Consider the following 20,667-nt stretch of genomic DNA (forward strand, 5'->3'; position numbering starts at 1 on the left):
TACAGGTCCAAAAAGGTTGACAGAGAACCTAGTGGGGGTTGTATTTTTGTGATGAAAACTGAGAAATGTTATGCATGTACAAACTATTTTATTTACTGTCGAATGTAAAACATTAGTCCCCAAATAAAGAAATTTTTTTTTAAAGCAATGGAAAGAATACATTTTATTTAGTTATTTATTAGATAGAAATAGAAGTTGAGAGAGTCGGCGGTAGCGCACCACGTTAAGTGCAGGTGGCGCTAAGCGCAAGGACTGGTGTTAAGGATCCCATTTCAAGCCCCTGGCTCCCACCCGCAGGGGAGTCGCTTCACAAGCAGTGAAGCAGTTCTGCGGGTGTCTATCTTTCTCTCCCCTTCTCTTTCTTCCCCTCCTCTCTCCATTTCTCTCTGTCCTATCTGACAAAGACATTAATACCAAAAACAATAATAACTACAACAATAAAAAAAACAGGACAACAAAAGGGAAAATAAATATATATTTAAAAAAAGAAATAGAAGTTGAGAGGGTAGGAGGTGATAGAGAGGGAGAAAGAGAGACGCCTGTAATACTTTTTCACTGCTATCAAAGCTTTCCTCCTGCAGGTGGGTAAGGACTGGGCATATTCAGCCGGGGTCATTGCCCATTGTGCTAAACCAGGTGTGCCACTACCCAAGCCCAGTTTTATATGTTTTTTAATGTCTACTTATCAATTTGTAAATAATTTTAAAAGTTTAGTGGTTACATTATTTCTTTTTTACTCAGAAGAATAAACAAAGATGATACTTTTTGTTGTTGTTTTGAAAGCTATATTTGGGTAAACATAGGTATAGTAACTATCAAATTTCATTCTTATGTATCTTAATGTTTAATAAAAGTAATTTTAATGGCCTGAAGTTCCCTATTGCTTTATATAAAATAAGCTATTTTATACATTAAGAAATGAAGCAAAATTTCTCATAAAATCTAAGTATGTGCTATGAACATATACATAAAAATATTAAATTATTTGGTATAGATATTAATGTTTGTATGATTAGTGAAAATGCTATTTTCTCTTACAGTGTCATAAAATAATAGTTAGTCTTTATTAAATAGCATATGCATGTACATATATGTGTATTTCAGGTTATTATTATGAAATTCCTTCCATTGGAGCAATAAGAATCAATACTCAGGTATGGTAATTTCAAAATTGTTTCAATCATTTGTTAAAGTATTAGATATTTCTTTTCTTTACATATACTCAGAATAGAGTGAACAAAAGAAGATGAAATAAGAGATATATAATATTATGTTTTCAATTATCCAAAACTCAAGTGAAAATGAATATAATTTGATATTAAAAACATCATAGACAATAGAATAAAACTTAAAACAACCTCCCCGTTTTTTAAATTTAATTGGAATTTGAATGTGTTTCATAAAGCTTTAGGTACCTCATGAAATATGAAAACAATGGTTATTCCAGAAATGTTGTATAAGGCTAAATCACAATGTAAAGACCTCCCAAATAAATAATGTAGATTTATTTATTTGTTTTAAATAAACTCGCAACAAAGAGATTATCTTTCTTAGTATTTGCTTGAAAACACACCCTTTAAATAACATTATATATCAAGCTACTTGCAACAATTTAAATGTATAATTATTTTAAGCACTCATAAATTACTATTTAAATTCATTACTCAATTTGAAGCATAACTGAGTCTTTATGAAATAGACCCCGGTTGAGATTTAGTATAAATAGCATGCATTTGTGGAAATGAGTACAGAATATGTTGAATGTTGAAATGAAACAGCAGCTGTATTTGAGTCTCATGTCTAGAATTGGCACAGTATTTCATTTATTTTTTGATATGTTTAAATGTAGTTTTGAATTTCAGCCAAAAATCTGTGATATGAAAGAAAGTATGTGGCTGCTTTATTATTTCAGTTTTGTACAATTCCATCCAGTAAATCACAGAGCCTTAAATAGTTTAGATTAACATGAAACAATTCACAAGGAACGCATTTTACTTATCATTTGGTTGTACCTCAGAAACAAAATGTTTTGGTTGTTTTCTAGAAAAAATAGGGGTAGATATATTGTATAAATAATGTCAAATATTGTTGAATCAAAGTATGCAGACATCCTATTTATGTTGTGCCCAGAAAGGGAATTAAATAATCTTATAGATGCTGTCTTTGTGATTTTGGTCCCATAGTTATTTTTTAAATCAAATTATTTTTGCAGTTATTTTATTCTTTAATATTTCCATTCTCACTTTAACCACTTTTTTTAAAAAAAAATAAATAGGAATATTTGGATGTTCTTGGGAGACCAATGGTTTTAGCAGGAGAGAAAGCTAAGCAAGTTCAGTGGACAAATGTCTACCTGGATGCACTGGTAAGAGATTGAGTATTCAATCATAGACCTTATATTAAAAGCATAAAGAAGAGTAATATTTCCTTTTAGGTGGCATTTTGCTTTCCTTCTTCTTTAAACCCTTTGGCATTCCTTTTATCATAGCCTTCTCCTTCTTGAATTTAGATAATTTATTATAAAAACCTGTACTTGTATGCATTAGAGAAACATAAATAGAAAATGTTATCTTATTTTCTTTTCTGATCTTGTTTTTCAACTTCTGCCTGAGAGTGAGATCATCCCATATTCATCCTTCAGTTTCTGACTTATTTCACTTAACATGAATTTTTCAAGGTCTATCCAAGATATCTTATTTTCTAAAGCATTGTTTCTATTTTTTTCTACTTTACCCACTGAGAATGAAGTGGTTTTTTTTTTAACCTAGAATCACGAATTTATGGATATTATAATATTTTTAAAGTTTTGTGTAAATATGCTTACATCAATATGAATTGCTGCAGATTTTGACCAATAATCTGGTATAAATATATTGAAAGTAGATTTCAGCTAGCAGAAGCATGTATTGCCTCAATAATTCTAGTCAGGGCTAACAGAACTCAGAAGTGCATGTAATGAGACAGGCAAAAACCATCCCATACCCTGACCTATCACAGACGTAGTCACCCCTTTTTAAAGAGATTATTGCTTTATATTCAATGCCAGAAATTCATAGGACATTTTATACTTATTCTGAGGTATAAAATAGCATCAGGAGAAATAAGAGCAAAAGTAAAAAAAAAGTCATGTTGTCTGTTGCACAACTGTTGTGTTAGTGCAGGCCTCTCTTCACATTTCAAAGCAGTGCCTTTGAAATAGGCAGGGAGGAGTCAATTTTGTTACTCAAAAAAATTGAAATGGTTGTAGATATATTTGATTGTTTTTATTTTAGTGTAAAGCGATTGCTTATTCTAATGTAGAGTCAGGGAGTTGATAGACATCCTACAAGGTAGCCTCTCCCACCAGACACACGTTTAAACATATACAACAATGAATCATCAAGTTCAAAATATAGACAGGTTTTAATTGTAGATTTTAATGTAATTTTACTTAATGATCATGAATGTTTTAGATAGAAATTGTCACAGTCAGGCTGGGAGTGTGGATCTGCCTGTCAATGCCCATGTTAAGTGGGGAAGCAATTGCAGAAGCCAGACCTTCCATCTTCTGCACCCCATAATGATCCTGGGCTCATACTCTCAGATGGATAAAGAATACGAAAGCTATCAGGGAAAAGGATGAGATAGGGAAAGAGGCAGAGACATCTGCAGACCTGCTTCACCACTCGTGAAGTTTCTCCCCTGCAGGTGGGGACCAGGGCTTGAACCTGGGTCCTTGAGCACTGTAATGTGTGCACTTAGCTAGGTGCACCACCATTTGGCCAAATACATTAATTTTCTTAATCCAAATCAGTATATTTTTCTATTTTAGTACATTGGATGTAATCAAAATACTGATCCTTGAAAAGTAAATGCTGATTCAAAAGACCTTTCTCCTACTTGGAGTTGAGTTATATGCTGATAGTATTTTTCTGAATGCAACGATGAAGCCAAGGAGCAAAATATTATCCAGTTAGAATAACTTATCGTTTAGTTCATGTAAAATAAACATATACAGGAAGTAGAAGAAAAATAATATTAGCAGTTCCCTTGCATGCTAAGGAAGATAACGTGAGGCTTGCTTACCTCAAATCCTAGCTAAAATTACTGTTCTGTGCTTCTTCTTGACATCACATATTTATTTAAGGTTACAGGGTCATCTAAATTTATAGTCAGAAAGATTCACTTTTCTAAATCTATCAGTAGCATGATAGTAATAGTCCATAATTATATCTTGTTATGTTTCCTATGACCAGAAGTTCATTAACCAACATCTCTGCATTGTGGTAGGGTTTTTACTGATATCACTGTAACATTAGGGAGAAATGTTATTTCTAAATATCTTGTTTTATAAGCGGAACCAAGTCATACAAAAAAGAAAGAAAGTCAAATACATGGATTGGCTATTTAGTAACTTAGATAATTAATTTTAAGACAGAAAAGATTAAAATTCTCTAAGTAAAATGCAACAACCGGGGGGCTGCATGGTGCTACAATACACAAGGATATGGGTTTGAGCCCCCAGTACCAACCTTCAGGGATAAAGCTGCAGTGTTGCAGGTCTCTCTCTATCTCTTTCCCTCTCTACGACCTCCTTTCCTCATAATTTCTGGCTGTCTCTTTGTAATAAATGAAATAAAGATAATAAAAAAGAAATAAAAATGTTTGTTTAAAAAATGCCACAAATAGAATGAGAAAAATAAAAAGAAGCCTGAAGTTCCATGAAAAATGATTCATAAAACATACATCATGTACTTGGGGATATTCTAAGGTTAGACTTCTTCTAGCGTTTGCCCTTCTTCCGTAGCCAGTCAACAGCGTCAGGTTGAGCCTGATGTAAAGTTTCGAGACCTCCTTTGAATCTGGAGAGGTGGCAGTCGTTAACTATGTGGGTCATAGTCTGTAGCCGCAGGGGCAGTTCGGGTCATCTCTGGCCCCCCAGCGATGGAACATAGCGGCGCACCGGCCATGGCCTGTTCGATAGCGATTGAGGAGGGCCCAATCATAACGTGCTAGGTCAAAGCCGGGTTGACGCTTGCAGGGGTCTGTGATGAGGTGTTTGTTCTTTACCTCAGCTGACTGCCAACTCTGTTTCCAAGAGACTGGAACAGAGAAGTTCAGTGTAGGCGTAGGGAACCAGATTGGGTGACGTCTGGTCAAGCATTGCACAGGGTGGGCGAAGATATCTGCGTAGGTTAGGCTAAAAGATAGTGATGTTTTATCTGATTATATGAATCCAGGTTTAAGAACTTGTTTCCAGAATCAGAACAGAAGTCTTGAGATTTGGCTTAAGGTAATTAGTCCCATGAAGATTACTATGTTTTCTCAGCTTAGCAAATTCAAAGTTTGCAACCATATTTTGAAATATTTAATGAATAATTTAATTAGAGATAGAACTTTTGGTGAAATAAATGTAAAAATAGCTGCTTGTTGTAGATAGTAATATTTCAGGAGCAACATTTTACTTGAGAATCAGTTTACTTCAACTCATCTCCCTGAATTTATTTAATATTTGAAATTATCCATAGGCTGATAATCTTAGGTCATTATTTTTGCTGTATTACTTCCTGACTAGAGTTTCACATTTGATGATGCAGTTCTCTTGTTTGTATTGCTTTATTGTGTCAAAAATTGCTAGCTATTTTACAGGTGCTTTGAAGAAAGGCTGCTTTCCCCCCCATTTTTCTTTTTATTAACAATAGTGTTTGTCTAGAATATCCCAGAATAAACTATCAATAATAGCATGTGTCTTCTGCCTATGGTGTTATTATATTACAACTTGTAGTTTAACTTTTAATTTAGGGCATTAAGAAAAAGATGAGAATTAAGTTATAATTTAAAGTCTGAATTATTTGCAATGCTTTCTAAAGCTATCCTTCTGGATGTTGTATGCTTTTCAAATTGTCTGATAACTCCTGTTCATTTCCAGGACATTTTTAAATTGTGGTTTTAATTTGCCTTTTTCTGTGAATCTATTTTTAGGAACTGGGACTAGTCATTACTGGAACTCTTCCGGTCTTCAATATTACTGGCCAAGTTGAAAATAAGACAAAGGTTAAAAGTTAATTGATAAAGTTTATAATGATAATAAATGCTAAACTATGGTGTTGAAGTATAACATGGATAAGATGTTTCTATAAGGAAATATATAGACTGTAATTGTCCTCTGGGGCTAAAACTACAAGACTACTTATGTGAGAACCACCTGGGCAAATGGAAATACAAGTTCTGTTTCCCTAGAACTAGATTCAACTTAACTCTATTTAACTATGATCTGATGAGAACCCAAATTCAGAATCTGAAAGTATTTACATAGTAAACAAATGGTACTATTATATATATCCACATTTCAAAAAACCATTTTAATGTCTCATGGAGTTCAAAGAGAAATGCCCAAAACAACAAAGTATAGTGATTCATATTCAAGCAATCACTTGTGTTGAGTCATGAACCAACACGTGAACTTACCAAAAAAAAAAAAAAAAAAAGTGACTGACCAAACTGTACCTAAGACTTTGTGAGAAATTTGGTGTTTATTATTGGAGTCGGGAGGGGGGTCTACAGAACTTTGATTATTGGTGAACTGTGGAACTATACCGATATAATTTCATAATATTGTAACTCATTATTAAATCACTAGTAAAAAATAATATGATTATCTTCATATTTTATATGATTAAATAAAATAATTGTTTCATAAAAATCGTATTTATAGTATGAATGATATTTATGCAATAAAATGCCAGCAGCTTAAAAGTTGTTAAAATTTGTATTTTGCTAAAGTTACATTATTGGTTAAATACTTTTAATTTACAAAAACTAAAATGACAAGAAAAAACTTAAAATACAAGAGAAGATATTTTTAATATTTTAATATTTTGTTTATTATTGGATAGAGAAAATTTGAGAAGGAAAAGAAAGAGAGAGAGAGAGAGAGATGTAGAGACACAAAGACACCACTAGTAAAGCTTTCCCCCTGCAGGTGGGGACCATGGACTTGAACCTGGATCCTCACGCACAGTAATGTGAGTGCTTAACTAGGTGCACCACAACCTGGCCCCAAGAAGTTGATATTTTTTGTTACTACTGATATTGGAATTTTATTGGCATTACTGAATTTAGGGTAATTTATTCTCTGTTTAGGGTTTAATGAAGTCAATTGCACATAGCCACTATATTAGAATACTTGTAAATTGTGTACAGTGTCTCATCCCTATATAAAAGTTAATTCAGAATAAAATGAAACCCTCTCCAAATAAAAGTGTAATAATTATTTAAAGTTATGAAAAATTTTAGTAAAAAGTATAATAGTTTTTTCTCTCTTACTATAGAACCAGCTGATTCTTGGTGTGATGGGAGTTGATGTGTCTTTGGAAGATATTAAAAGATTGACACCACGTTTTACAGTAAGATTCAAGTTATTCTTTTTTTTTCTTTTCTCTCTCTCTCTCTCTCTCTTCTCCCCCCCCACCCTCACAACTAGGCTTATCACTGAGGTTCAGTACATACATGACAAATCCACTGCTCCCAGCTTATTCTATTCCTTCTTTTTTGATATCAAGAAATATTAAATAGAGATATAAGGGGAGAGAGATAGAAACCTGAAGCACTGCTCCAGTGCTTCTAAGCTTCTTCTCCTGCAGGTGGGGACTAAGGCTTTAACTCAGGTCCTTGAGCATGATAATATGTCTCCTTTAACAGATGCCCCACAATTCACTCTCCTGGTAACTTTTGACTTAAAACTATACCACTTGAGTTTACTCATAAAGTAATTCAGTAACTTTGAAACACTGTGTAAGTTTATCATATGAAAGGAATCAGGTTTTTTAAAGGATTCTTAGAATATAAAGAAAAGATGCTATATTTCTTCCTAAAGAAATATATGTGTACTTTAGAATAGTTTTTAAAGAATGAGCATTTCTGATAATGATTCTAGGACCATTAATTTTTAATTTTTTTTCAGTTGTGCCCAAATGGCTATTATTTTGCAATTGATCCTAATGGTTATGTCCTGTTACATCCAAATCTTCAACCAAAGGTAGGTATATAATTTGTTTATAGTGATTAGTATTACATAAAATTATTAATGTTTTAATACTTGTCTTTTTACAGTTCATTGCATAGCATTAAATATCAAGGATTATGATCCCTATGGCAATAATAGATAACAAAACATCAGTTTATGATATATAAAAGCATACTAATTTCACTTTATGAAGACTTGCTATATAGTATTCAAATTTCAATTTTCAGTTGACAAAGAAAGATATTATATCTTCTTTTGTTTTAATTTCATAGATACTCCTTGGAATTTTGATTAATACTGTAAAGTAGTGAATGTGATTGTCCTAGATAGATTTGGACATGAAATTATATGTAGTGTTCCTTTTGTACAGACCACAGTTTTCGTCAACTTTCTTCTGGGAATTGTCTTTCTTTCTGTCTCACAGAGCTATTTTCTTTCTGTTTTTAGATAAACACTATGTATGTATACCTGACATGAAATAAGTCAATTTGGAAATGATAGAATTCTGTTGATGAACCCTTTATCATTACATGTTCTCAACATATAAAATATTTCCCTTCTAAGAGTTTTTGTGTGTTCATGTGTTGCATGAGGGCCTCACTCATACATGATTGCAAAATCCTGTTCTTTTAGGATTTTTGTTTGTTTTAATTTGAGAGAGCGAGAGGAAGGAGAGAGATATCATGGTATAATTCATGGAGACTGACTCAAATATAGGCCATGAGCATGACAAGTCAAGCACGCTATTCCAGTGAGCCTGTGCTGACACTATATTTAACTCTGAAGGTAATTTGATGATACTTTAAATTATACTGAAGGATATAACTTGCAAACTTATTCATCTTCCATCACACATATTATCATTAATTATGTTTTAGGATACCCAGAAGTATATGTGTTCATACATTCAATTTGAGGCCTTTAAATATTGCTCAAAACGACTAGGAGCTACTGATAAATGCAACAAGTATCAATCATAACTCATTCTTTACATTTTGGAAATTATTTTGGTTTACTGACAACATTTTGACCTAAGCATTAGCTAAGCTGATGTTGCTAAGTAATCCCACTTCAATGGTAGATGGGTCATTTTTATTCTGAATGTGGTACAGGAATTTTCCACATATTATCAATCTGTCACAATTTCTTAAGCTTTTCATGTTAAATTTCTCTTAGTGGCTGATTAGTGGCCACTCCTATGATTTGCTAGTCACAACAGTTTTCAACTGAATCATTTTTTTAAACAATATTTTAAATGCTCCATGTCATTGTTCCTTGTTTATCCAGTGTATATTTTTAATTTTAATTATTTATTACTAGATAGAGAGAAATTGAGAGGGATAAGAAGAGTGACATCTGCATATACACAAGGAAGTTTCTAGCATCATAAAAAAAAAAAGCCAGGAAAGTCAGTGATTACTGTGACCACCGACCACCCCCTGGTATATATAAATTATAATAATATAAAAATTTCTCTGTTATTTATATAGATATAACATTTGGTACCATTTCATAGAATAAATGAAGGCAAAAAATGTAAGGACATGTGATATGATGAATTACATACATTCAAAGATTTTTTTCTTCTTTTTAAAGTGTTTCCTGGGACAGTCTTTGTCACTTCCTAAATAGAAAATGTTATTTTTCTAAAATTTATTTTCACTAGCATAACATTTTTCATGAAACAAAATTTTGAAGTTTTTTTTTTCTTTTTCTTTTTTTCTTCTTTCTTTGGCACCTGTTTATCATGTGATTCTGTGCCAACATGAATCCACCACTCTCAGTGGACATTTTTTTTCTTTTTTGTTCATTTGTTTGATAGAAAGCAAAAGAAAAGAAGGGAGGGGGAGGAGGGAGAGAGAGAGAGAGAAGAGGAGAGGAGAGGAGAGGAGAGGAGAGGAGAGGAGAGGAGAGGAGAGGAGAGGAGAGGAGAGGAGAGGAGAGGAGAGGAGAGGAGAGGAGAAACAACACTGCTTCACCAGTCATGAAGCTTCCCTGTGTGGTGACCAGGAATTTAAAGCTGGGTCATAACATGGTAAAGTGTAAGCTCTCCTGGGTGAGCTATCTTCTGAGCCCTGCACTAAACATAGTTTTGACATTATTTATCTCTGATTAGTTATCAAATTTATGATTCCTGTATTTTTCTATTTTTATTTTTTAATATTTTATTTATTTATCAATGAGAGGGATAGGAAAAAAGAGAAAGAACCAGACATCACTCTGGTACATGTGCTGCTGGGGATCGAACTCGGGATCTCCTGTTTGAGAGTGCAATGCTTGATCCACTGAGGCATCTCCCAGACTGTACTTTTTATAGAGGAGCTATTTGGCCATAATTGATAATAGGAAATAACTCCTACTTTATATTGATTTGTAGTATGATGATTTACCATCTCTTTGTTGCTTCAGCCTATTGGTGTAGGTATACCAACAATTAATTTAAGAAAAAGGAGACCCAATGTTCAGGTAACTGTGACTGAAGTTAGTAGTGCCTTCAATTTTGCTAAATCAAAACTGAGATGAAGCTTCTTTTCCTAAAAGCATATGATTAATGCTGACTTTTCTGGCATCAAGCTTCCAGAGCATGAGGCAGAAATGAACATCATTTCTCAATAAGCCGGAGCTAAGACATTATTAATGATGGCAGAGGGTATGCATTTGCTAACTAAAGATTACTAGCAAATTATATAGTAATAATGTTAACAATCAAAATAATCACCATAATATGGCTTATGAGATAAATGTATTAAATATTTTGAAATTAATGTCAAATCCATGTAATTCTAACAATATGCTTGTAAAAATTAGCATCTAAGTGGAAGCAAAAGTAAAATTCAGATGTGATTATTTTTAAACCACACATTTTATTTTTTATTTTTTTATTTTTTTATTTAAATTTTTAATTTAAGAAAGGATTAGTGAACAAAGGCATAAGGTAGGAGGGGTACAACTCCACACAATTCCCACCACCCAATCCCCATAACCCACCCTCTCCCATGATAGCCTTCCCATTCTCTAGCCCTCTGGGAGCATGGACCCAGGGTCGTTGAGGGTTGCAGAAGGTAGAAGGTCTGGCTTCTGTAATTGCTTCCCTGCTGAACATGGGTGTTGACAACCACACATTTTAGACCTATAATTTCTACAAGTTTAATTTTGGAGTGGAATTCAAGAAATTTCTTTAACTAAAAATGTCAAAAATTGTAAGTAAGTATTGAAAGATGATTATTTGGATTGCAAATTACAAAATCTTTTCACTGTTTAAAAATTTAATTAATTTTGTATATTCATATTTCTATATGTTCATTAAGTCCTAAAAAATAACTATGCTTCAATATATTTTAAGAGAATTTCAGAATGTCAAAGGAAAGTTGATATTAGTAAAACATTATAAACCTACATATTTATTTTGAAGGCTTGGTGACATTGTACTGGAAAGGTAGTATGATATCTTAAAGAGAAGCTGAAGCTATGAATTTGAACTCAGTTCTAGTTCAGTCCTACATAAATTCAGTTAACATAAATCCCTTTATAGTTCATAAAACTTTATGTACTTTAGTTTCTTTTCCCTTCCCCTCCTTCCCTCCTTCCCTTCTTCCCCCCTTCCTTCCTTCCTTTTTTTCCTTCCTTCTTTCCTTCCTTCCTTCCTTCCTTCTTTTTTTCTCTCTCCAGTTTCAGCTAGTCATTGTATACTACCAGGCACACTACCACATCACACTATATTCACCTAGGATATGCAAATATATATTTCATAGTCCATCTGAATATCTTGATTAATTTGTACATGGAGGGGGGAATCAAAGCTGAATAGCCTTTACATCTTCCTATATTGTTCAAAATTAATGACTACATTAGTAGATGATTTGTTTTAGAATACTATGTCAGCCAGAATTTCATGTTGTTACATTAGTTTTCTTGTTAATCATGTTACTTGTAGAGTTCAAGTTTTCATTTGGTCTTTCTTGATATGTTACATTGTTTCATTTTGTTCTCTTTGCATGTTTCTTTTTGCAGTATCTTAAATGATACATTTATCAATTTTGTACGTCTTAGTAAATTTCTTTAGTAATTTGAAATCTTGCATGTAAATATAATTTAAAATAAACAACCGGAAATACGGTCTGTTTGATTTTTGTTTTCCTTTTAAGGAAACTCCAAATGGCAAACTAGCAACCAAGAAGACTTAAATTTGGGCAATATTTCTTGTCCCAAGTAAAAATTTGAGTAGTACTAATCATTAGTTATATCAATTTAAACTTTATTACTAGTATTGCCTTCTGCTTTTATTTTGTTATATCAGTAGGTACTCAAAACCTACAGAAAAGAAATATGAGACACTTAAAATATCAAATAAAAGTATCAAGGCTACAGGAACTGGATTAAAGTCCTCTAGCTTCTCTTAATACTTCTTATGTTTTTCAATAACTGTTAAAAGTGGTCACTGGTTTGCCATTTTAAAATGACAAGTTATGCATTGTATTTTTCTGTTATGATTTCATTTTCTTCTTTGTGTCTTTGTATGTTGGATTGGGACATGATCTTCATATTGACAATTCTTCCTGATAATGCCTTCTCCATGCATGCTGTTTGGGTCTGGTCATGCTATGCATTATCCATTGCATGTAAGATAACATTCTTATTTATGTTTATATTTTGTCATTTTTATTATTTTGACTTTGTTTTGCAGTGAGTTTATTGACATTTTAGTGCTGGTGTCATGGTGTTTGAGTCAAGAGGATTTATTTCATAGGACTTTTTAAAAAAGCAGTCTTGAGTAATATGAATTTTAGATATTGTTTGGAACTTTCTTGGTTTACTTTTTTGAACTAAGTATAGAGTTATTTCCATTATTTATTTTCATTATCTCCTTATGAAATATACTACATTTGAAATGGATGTTTGTGAAGTAATAAGGTGATGACTAAACAATGATCCATATTTTTGTGTTTTGAATAATATAATACTTCTTAATAGTGTAAATAATACCTTTCAATTATTGATGAGTTCATAAGCAAGGATATTGAGAGGATTTTCAAATTGTCTTTGAATATCCACATACATCAAATGCATTAAGAACAAAAAAAAATGTTAACACTTAAATGAAACTAGAATGATGAGATTTTCTCACAATTATAAAATGTAAACATGCCTTGTATACTAGATCATAGAGAATTTGAAAAATAGGCTTTATTTCATTATGCTTTTAAGTACTTACTTGGGCAGTCTGCACTACTAAAACAACGTTAAAAATAGTGGTGCTCTAAATTTACTTTGAAGAAGACTGTATGCTTAAAACTTGAAATAAGTCAGTGACCTTCTAATACAGTTCAATGAGTATCACTTCATTCATTAATTACACTATTTTGTGTTACTTTAGTAAAGAGGAAAAATTCCAGTTTCTAGAACTTTGCAATGATAAAAATTACAAATACTTGTCAGGAGGGGTTTTGGGGGGGGAGATAGCCTAAAGGTTATGCAGACTGTCATGCCTGAGGCTCCAAAATCCCATATTCAATCCCCTGCACCACCATAAGCCAGAGCTGATCAATGCTCTGGTAAAAAAACAAAATAAAATAAAATTACAAATACCTGCCATGATTTTGTTGTTCTGCTGAGTCTTGAAATCCTATTGCTTGTTATATTACACAGAACAGAGAAAACCTGAATACTTTTATTTATGAAATAGTTCAATAAGTCTTCACTTCATGATTGAGAAATTTGAAAAATATCTAGATATACAAACTTGCCAGTCTAGCAGTTTCACTGAACACAATATGCAAATTATAAATCTCCCTTTCCTGGAGTCCATTTTATCTGTTTTTGCACAACAACAGATGAAGCAGGATATAGTAAAGAAAGAAACTGCATTTAGTGAGCCTTGGAGCTATTATTCTAGTTAGACCTTACTACAACAGCTAATTGTTTTTCAAGTCCTAATAACTTTACTATTAAATTATCTTATAGAATAACTTGTTAAAGTAGAAGTATACAAGAAAACTTACATTTTTGTGCAATTAAAGAAGAGACCTTGGAGTCAGGCAGTAGCACAGCAGGTTAAGCGCATGTGGTGCAAAGCGCAAGGACCTGCGTAAGGATCCTGGTTCGAGCCCCCAGCTCCCCACCTGCAGGGGAGTCGCTTCACAGGCGGTGAAGCAGGTCTGCAGGTGTCTGTCTTTCTCTCCCCTTGTCTTCCCTTCCTCTCTCCATTTCTCTCTGTCCTGTCCAACAGCAATGACATTAATAACTACAATAATAAAAAACAAGGGCAATAAAAGGGGAAATAAATATATAAAATAAAAAAAATTTTTTAAAAGAGACCTAGAATTATTACTGTACTTTGAAAATTCAGACATACTTAAGAACATTTTCCACATATTATTTTTAATAAAATAAAGCAAAATGATTCTCAGTTATAGGTTGCCTTTATTTCATTCACAAGTAAGTGAGCCACATAGCCATACTTCTCATTCTAAGTAAAGATTTTCAAAACTATATTCCCACAGACCTGGTTATAAATGTAGTGTTTAATGCATCCTTCAATATGCAACTGTCTCCATTTGTTAATTGATTACAAATGTGCGATTAAGTTCAAATTCTTAGTCTTTTTTTAATTAGTTTTAAGAATATGTGAAAGAAAATGTTTTTATTCAACTGTTTTTGTCAGTTAATGTACATTAGGTGCATAATGTAAAGAAATACACAGTTTTAATTGTCCTATAAACAGCACCATTTTACAATGTCATTTATGCTTAATTATTGTTTTCTGAGTAGAATCCTAAATCTCAGGAGCCAGTAACATTGGATTTCCTTGATGCAGAATTAGAGAATGATATTAAAGTGGAGGTGAGTATAATCTGTAGGCCTGAATGAATATCCTAAGGTTTTACCCATTCCTTGGGTAGCTGTTGAATGATTTCCTTGAATTAGACTATCTCATAGGATTTGTATACATAATGATACATATACTTTATCTTCAAAATTTTCTAATTCTAAACTCTCATTTAAAAAAAAATCACTTGAAATGGAATGAACATTTTAAGTTGGTTGTGATTATAAGATTTTTTTTTTTTAGACTGATTTATTTCATGAGAGAAGTCAGGAGTACTGCTTCAGCAAATATGGTGTTGGAAAATGAATTGAGGGCCTCACACATGCTTATGGACCAAACATTGTACAAGTAAAGATAATTTAACTCTAGTTACTCAGTGTGTTAAATGAAACTGCTGTGTTTGTCTTAACATAGTTTAATCAAAATTTTTGTTTTACTTAAAAACCAAAATCACATATCATTTCCTCTGATCAGATCTATCACAGTTACAAGGCCAGTAATAATAACAATATTTGTTGAACACATGACATGTCAGTCATAGATTTCAGAGGCTTTGGAATATCTATTTATTAAACATGTTATTTAAGATAGGGAATATAGCTTATCTTCAGTTACTTAGCTAATAAACAGCAGAACTAGTATTTGAACCAGGTTATTGTACTCCAGTGCAGAAACTTTTAAGAATCTTCAAAGTGATTCATTTATTTATAAAAAGACCCCAATTCCTTTGTGAATCGATTTAGGGTGTTTTAGTGTGTACTTGATTATATATTTGACACACTATTTCCGTCTCTGTATGGCAACAGAATTATTTATTATAATTCCACCCAGTATAATGTTGTAATTTTAGGTTATTAGTAAATATAGCTTGTTAAATATACATATGAGAGTGACTTTTTTTTTAATTGGGCAGAAAGAAGAACTAGAGAGAGGAGAGATATAACATTATCATTTAATCTCTCATAAGTCTCAGATTTCCCTCACTCATTCCATAATTGACAAGTCTTTGGTAACATATTAAAACTAATAACTTGATGAGATATTTTATCATTAATAATTTTAAATTTTGTAATATATAAATGAGGGTGAGTTTCAATAACCAGGGCTGGGAAGAAGATTGATACTTTGGTGGTGGGTATGATGTGACAACACAATTTGGAGAGAGGTTATAGTTTGCCTAAAACATATGCAGTTATGTCCATCAGTACTATCTCAATAAAACCCCACTTATAATACTACTGATTTATAGTTATGAATAATCTTCTTAAATAAAGTTTATTTTTTTAACATTTAAAATTAAAAATAACATAAATTTTTATAAGGAAAAATTTAAAGAGATATTTCCTAAGACCTTATGCAATTGAGGGTAAAACTGTCACATTTTATATTTAATGTGTTATAAAGTGAGATATAAATCATGGAAAAGAAATATTGCAGTAATCATACTTCGGTTGGTGACTTGACGTGTACAATAATTATTTTATCTGCACTAAAATTATTTTCTTTTAGATTCGAAATAAAATGATAGATGGAGAAAGTGGAGACAGAACATTCAGAACTCTGGTTAAATCTCAAGATGAGGTACAAACTCAAATGTTTACTTCAGGAAACAAAAATATATTAGAGTTAAGCGATATTGGTAATTTCTTTTCTACTGAAGCATTGTTTACTAAATAAAGCAGTAATGTCTCTGGGAAACAAATTCTGTTTTATAGGTAATGTTCTGAACTTCAGAGATATTTTCAGAAAGATGTTTCAAACAGTTTTTTATGAAATAATGCTGTTTCTTAAAGAAATATCACATTAACAATATATTGCTGGGAGATGGGAAGTGACTCACCCAATAGAGTGTACACTTTATAATTTAAGAGGACCCATGTCCAAGTCCCAAACTCCTGCACTGCAACACCTACACAGAGGAAACTTTCACTAGCAATGGGATGGTGCTGTGGTGTCTCTCCTCTTTTTTACCTCTCTATCTTTCATACTTTATCTAAAAAGAGAAAGAGAAGAAGAAGAAAAGAGCCCTTCTGGAGCAGAGGATTCATGTATATATGTATATATAGACCACCAGGCAAAGAAACAGAATATAGCCTTCCTTTCTTTCTTTCTTTCTTTCTTTCTTTCTTTCTTTCTTTCTTTCTTTCTTTCTTTCTTTCTTCCTTTCTTCCTTTCTTCCTTTCTTCCTTTCTTCCTTCCTTCCTTTCTTTCTTTCTTTCTTTCTTTCTCTTTTTTTCTTTCTTTCTGTCTTTTTTGTTTTCTGCATCACAAATCCACTGCTCCTGGAGGACCTTAACTTTAATTGTTCTTCATTTGATAGGTCAGAGAGAAATTGAGAGGGGAAAAGAGATAGAGAGAGAGACACCTGCAGTACTTGCTCGTGAAGTTTCCCCTCTGCATGTGAAAAGCAGAGACTTGAACCCGAATCCTTAGGCATCATAACAAAGTGTGTGTGCACTTAACCAGATACACCACCATCCTGCTCCTTGTATTTGTTTTTTATTATTGATACACGCGGCAAACGCTAGAAGAAGAAGAAGAAGATTGATACACGTCATTATATAGTGACTTCTGCATGTAAATTTGAAACTAAGCAAAGGAGTAGCAGAAACACACCCAACAGTCACTAGGACACACATGTAATAATCTCATATTGCTTTATATTGCCAGGAGCACTTTATGAGAAGTGTATTATCATTACCAGTTACATGTAGAGTAGTATTCATATATTTGTATATCTAAAAATACACAGAACAAAGCAGTTTTTGATCCCAGATATTCAATTTACCCTCTTATGTTTAACTTACATACTTTCCTTCTGGTCTCATTGTTTTTAAATGCATATGTATATCCTCTAAATTCCCCAATAGACCTTTTCCTAGACTGGGACTAGAATTTAAATACAATGGGTCCTTTATTAACATATGACTTTTTAACATCATAAAGGATGGCCACTAGCAAAGCACAAGTGGAGGTACATAGCAATATTACTTTTTGTTGCAACTTTCATTCTATTTATATAGACGTCATCTAGGCTTCTTACTTCTAAAGCAAAGGATTAAACCATTTAGCAGACTCATAGACATCTTGTCCTCTGTCGCTGCAGAGCACTTTGACCTATACATCTTTTTCTCTACTTCCAAACTAATTTTCTTCCTTTTAAACACATTTTTACATTTTAAAATATTCTTATTTATTTTATGTGATAGAGCAAAGAGAAGTTGAAAGGGGAAGGAGAGGCAGAAAGGGAGAGACAATTACAGCAATGCTTCAGTTCTTTTGAAATTTCAGCCCTGCAGGTGTGGACTAGGAACTTGTTTGTGGGTCCTTGCACGTGTGTGTTTAACTGGGAATGCCACTACCAGGTCTCAGTAATTTTGTTTCTATAATGAATCATTTGGATATTTTCTTCTCCAGTTTACTATAGAATCACATGGTCAATGTCTACCTGCAGAATTTTTTCCTATTAAAATAGTGAAAAATCGATCATGTTGATTTTTTAATTTTTTTTTTTACTTTTGTTATTGGGTAGAAATAGAGAGAAATTGAGAGAGGAGGAGATAGAAAGGGAAAGAGATAGAAAGACAGCTGCAACCCTGCTCTACCACTCATGAAGTATTCCCCCTTGCAGGTCAAAACCTGGGTCTTCAACTCAGGTCCTTGTGCATTGTGATGTGTGCGCTTAACCAGGTGCACCACCACCCGGCCCCAGCATGCTTATTTTGTCAACCTGATACTATCTTGATATTGTATGATTTGAACAACACTAGTTTCCATGGTTTTTTTTTATGAATAATAAGAAGTATATAAACTTTCCCTTTAGTTTCTGAATTTCAGTAGTTAAAAAGCTCACCACTTCCCATTCCTCTTTCTTCTCATTCTTCACACACACATAATCATAGACATATTTGATATATTAAGACAACATTGCACTATTATAAAGGGAATTCTGCATTATGCATATTTTCTTTTATCCTACCTACCAATTTAACTCCTTTTTGAGATTTACTTCTTCAACCAATTGTCGAAAATAATACGATTCACTCTAGTGGGTTTGATTATATGAGTTAGTAAGTTGAAAGTGATTAGCATATTACATAATACTAGTAACCAGCTCTACTCAAATAGCACTTTAGCAAATGTTATTTTGATGAGGATCTCGAAGCTAGAGAAAATGAAAAAAATCAAAATGTGCTTATGTGGCATTACTAATATACTTATTGTAAGAAAAATGTCTTTATTGTTGATCTATATCATATTGTTGGTGCTGGAGAGGCAAGATACCTGAAAGATTACTCATGAAGATGAGTTCTAGGTTTGCCTCAGATTCCAGAGGTGAACTCCCTAAACACATACCATTATGGGGGTTAGCACAGTCCAGAAAAATCCCTTATTTAAGACCAGGGTCCTTTTATTAACAAGGTTTACAAGACATAAATATTATTTTTTCAGGAAATGGTTTTAGTTATGAAGTTAACATTTTGTTATGAAGTTAACATTTTGGCATGTCATAAGGTATACAAGTATGTCAAAGTTGTCACGTGGTTGCAATTTTTGTCCTAAAATTGTTCTGTAAAACAAAAAACACAGAACAGGCTGAATGCAAAATAGATACAATATTTCAAAGGAGAGTATTGAATGACATGATAATTCATAAATAAATCCTAGTATCCTGCTTCATACATAGAATATAAAAATATAGGGAGTCGGGCAGTAGTGCAGCGGGTTAAGCGCAAGTGGTGCAAAGCACAAGAACCGGCTTAAGGATCCCGGTTCGAGCCCCCAGCTCCTCACCTGCAGGGGAGTTGCTTCACAAGCAGTGAAGCTGGTCTGCAGATATCTATCTTTCTCTCCCCCCTCTGTCTTCCCCTCCTTTCTCTATTTCTCTGTCCTATCCAACAATGACAACAATAATAATAATTACAACAATAAAACAGGGGCAACAAAAGGGAATAAATAAATATTAAAATAATTTTTAAAAAAGAATAAAAATATAATTTTTTTCCTAGAGATATATTGACAAAGGAAATAGGACATACACATGGACTCCTGTTAATGGCACAGATTACAGGTAATGAACTTTATATGTATATTGTAAAAAGAAGTATAACATCCACCGTTTTTCAGCTATTTTAAATTACTTTTTCAAAGGATGAATATTGTCTTTGCACTTTTGTAAATTAAGAGGGCCAGGCAGTGGCATACTCAGTTAAGCACATATCTTACCATTTTTGCAAATTCTATTTATGTAATTAAAATAGAAAAGCAATATCCTCTGCCTCTAAAATGTACTCAAATTACTCATTCCAAAATGGAAAATATGTAAAAAAATGTTGTCAACATAAAATTGAGAATGCAAAGTTTAATGACATGAATATATTTAACAATCTGAAGATATCACCTCCACTAACTTCTTCATTTAAATGTTCAGTTATTATATGTTACTTAAATTTAGTTTGTAACATAAAAGCAAAAATCATTACATCAGAGTACAATGTGAAAGAATACTCAGTTGGTATGACTTACTGCCACAGATGTTATTCTGTTATACCTTGATCCTTCCAACTGACTAGGACTTGAATAATTGTGCAGTGTTAATAATCTTAGAGAATCTTCCTTTCTCAACATTTGTGGAGCATTTCCTTTATTTTTCCACTTTTTATTCTGAGGTCACACTTTGTGTCCCCCTTTCTCCATCTTCACAAGTGTAGCATGAAGATGTACTTTTTTTTTCCTCCTTTAAAACCCACCTTTGAGTCATGTTATCAACCACCTACCCCTTCTCCTTTTTAGCAATCATTTCCCTCTTATTCCTAGAAATGTCAATTCCTAACTC

At 32.7% G+C, this 20,667-nt stretch overlaps 1 protein-coding gene across 6 annotated transcripts in view; it reads left to right on the forward strand.

Moving 5' to 3' along the window:
* The window catches only part of CACNA2D1 (calcium voltage-gated channel auxiliary subunit alpha2delta 1), a 539,106-nt gene that overhangs the window by 471,540 nt on the left and 46,899 nt on the right, over positions 1 to 20,667 (forward strand). For 2 of the 6 annotated variants that reach the window (XM_016190308.2, XM_016190309.2), the window contains exons 14-22: positions 1,105 to 1,154; positions 2,276 to 2,365; positions 5,962 to 6,033; positions 7,311 to 7,385; positions 7,943 to 8,017; positions 10,415 to 10,471; positions 14,774 to 14,845; positions 16,341 to 16,412; positions 19,841 to 19,902. In XM_016190308.2, the coding sequence (XP_016045794.1) occupies positions 1,105 to 1,154; positions 2,276 to 2,365; positions 5,962 to 6,033; positions 7,311 to 7,385; positions 7,943 to 8,017; positions 10,415 to 10,471; positions 14,774 to 14,845; positions 16,341 to 16,412; positions 19,841 to 19,902 (625 nt within the window). The remainder of the gene's footprint in view (positions 1 to 1,104; positions 1,155 to 2,275; positions 2,366 to 5,961; positions 6,034 to 7,310; positions 7,386 to 7,942; positions 8,018 to 10,414; positions 10,472 to 14,773; positions 14,846 to 16,340; positions 16,413 to 19,840; positions 19,903 to 20,667) is intronic. The other 4 variants (XM_007527908.3, XM_016190310.2, XM_016190311.2 and 1 more) reach the window with 2 other exon arrangements.

The sequence above is a fragment of the Erinaceus europaeus genome, chromosome 8 (genome assembly GCF_950295315.1).
Source record: "Erinaceus europaeus chromosome 8, mEriEur2.1, whole genome shotgun sequence".
NCBI classification, from domain to species: domain Eukaryota; kingdom Metazoa; phylum Chordata; class Mammalia; order Eulipotyphla; family Erinaceidae; genus Erinaceus; species Erinaceus europaeus.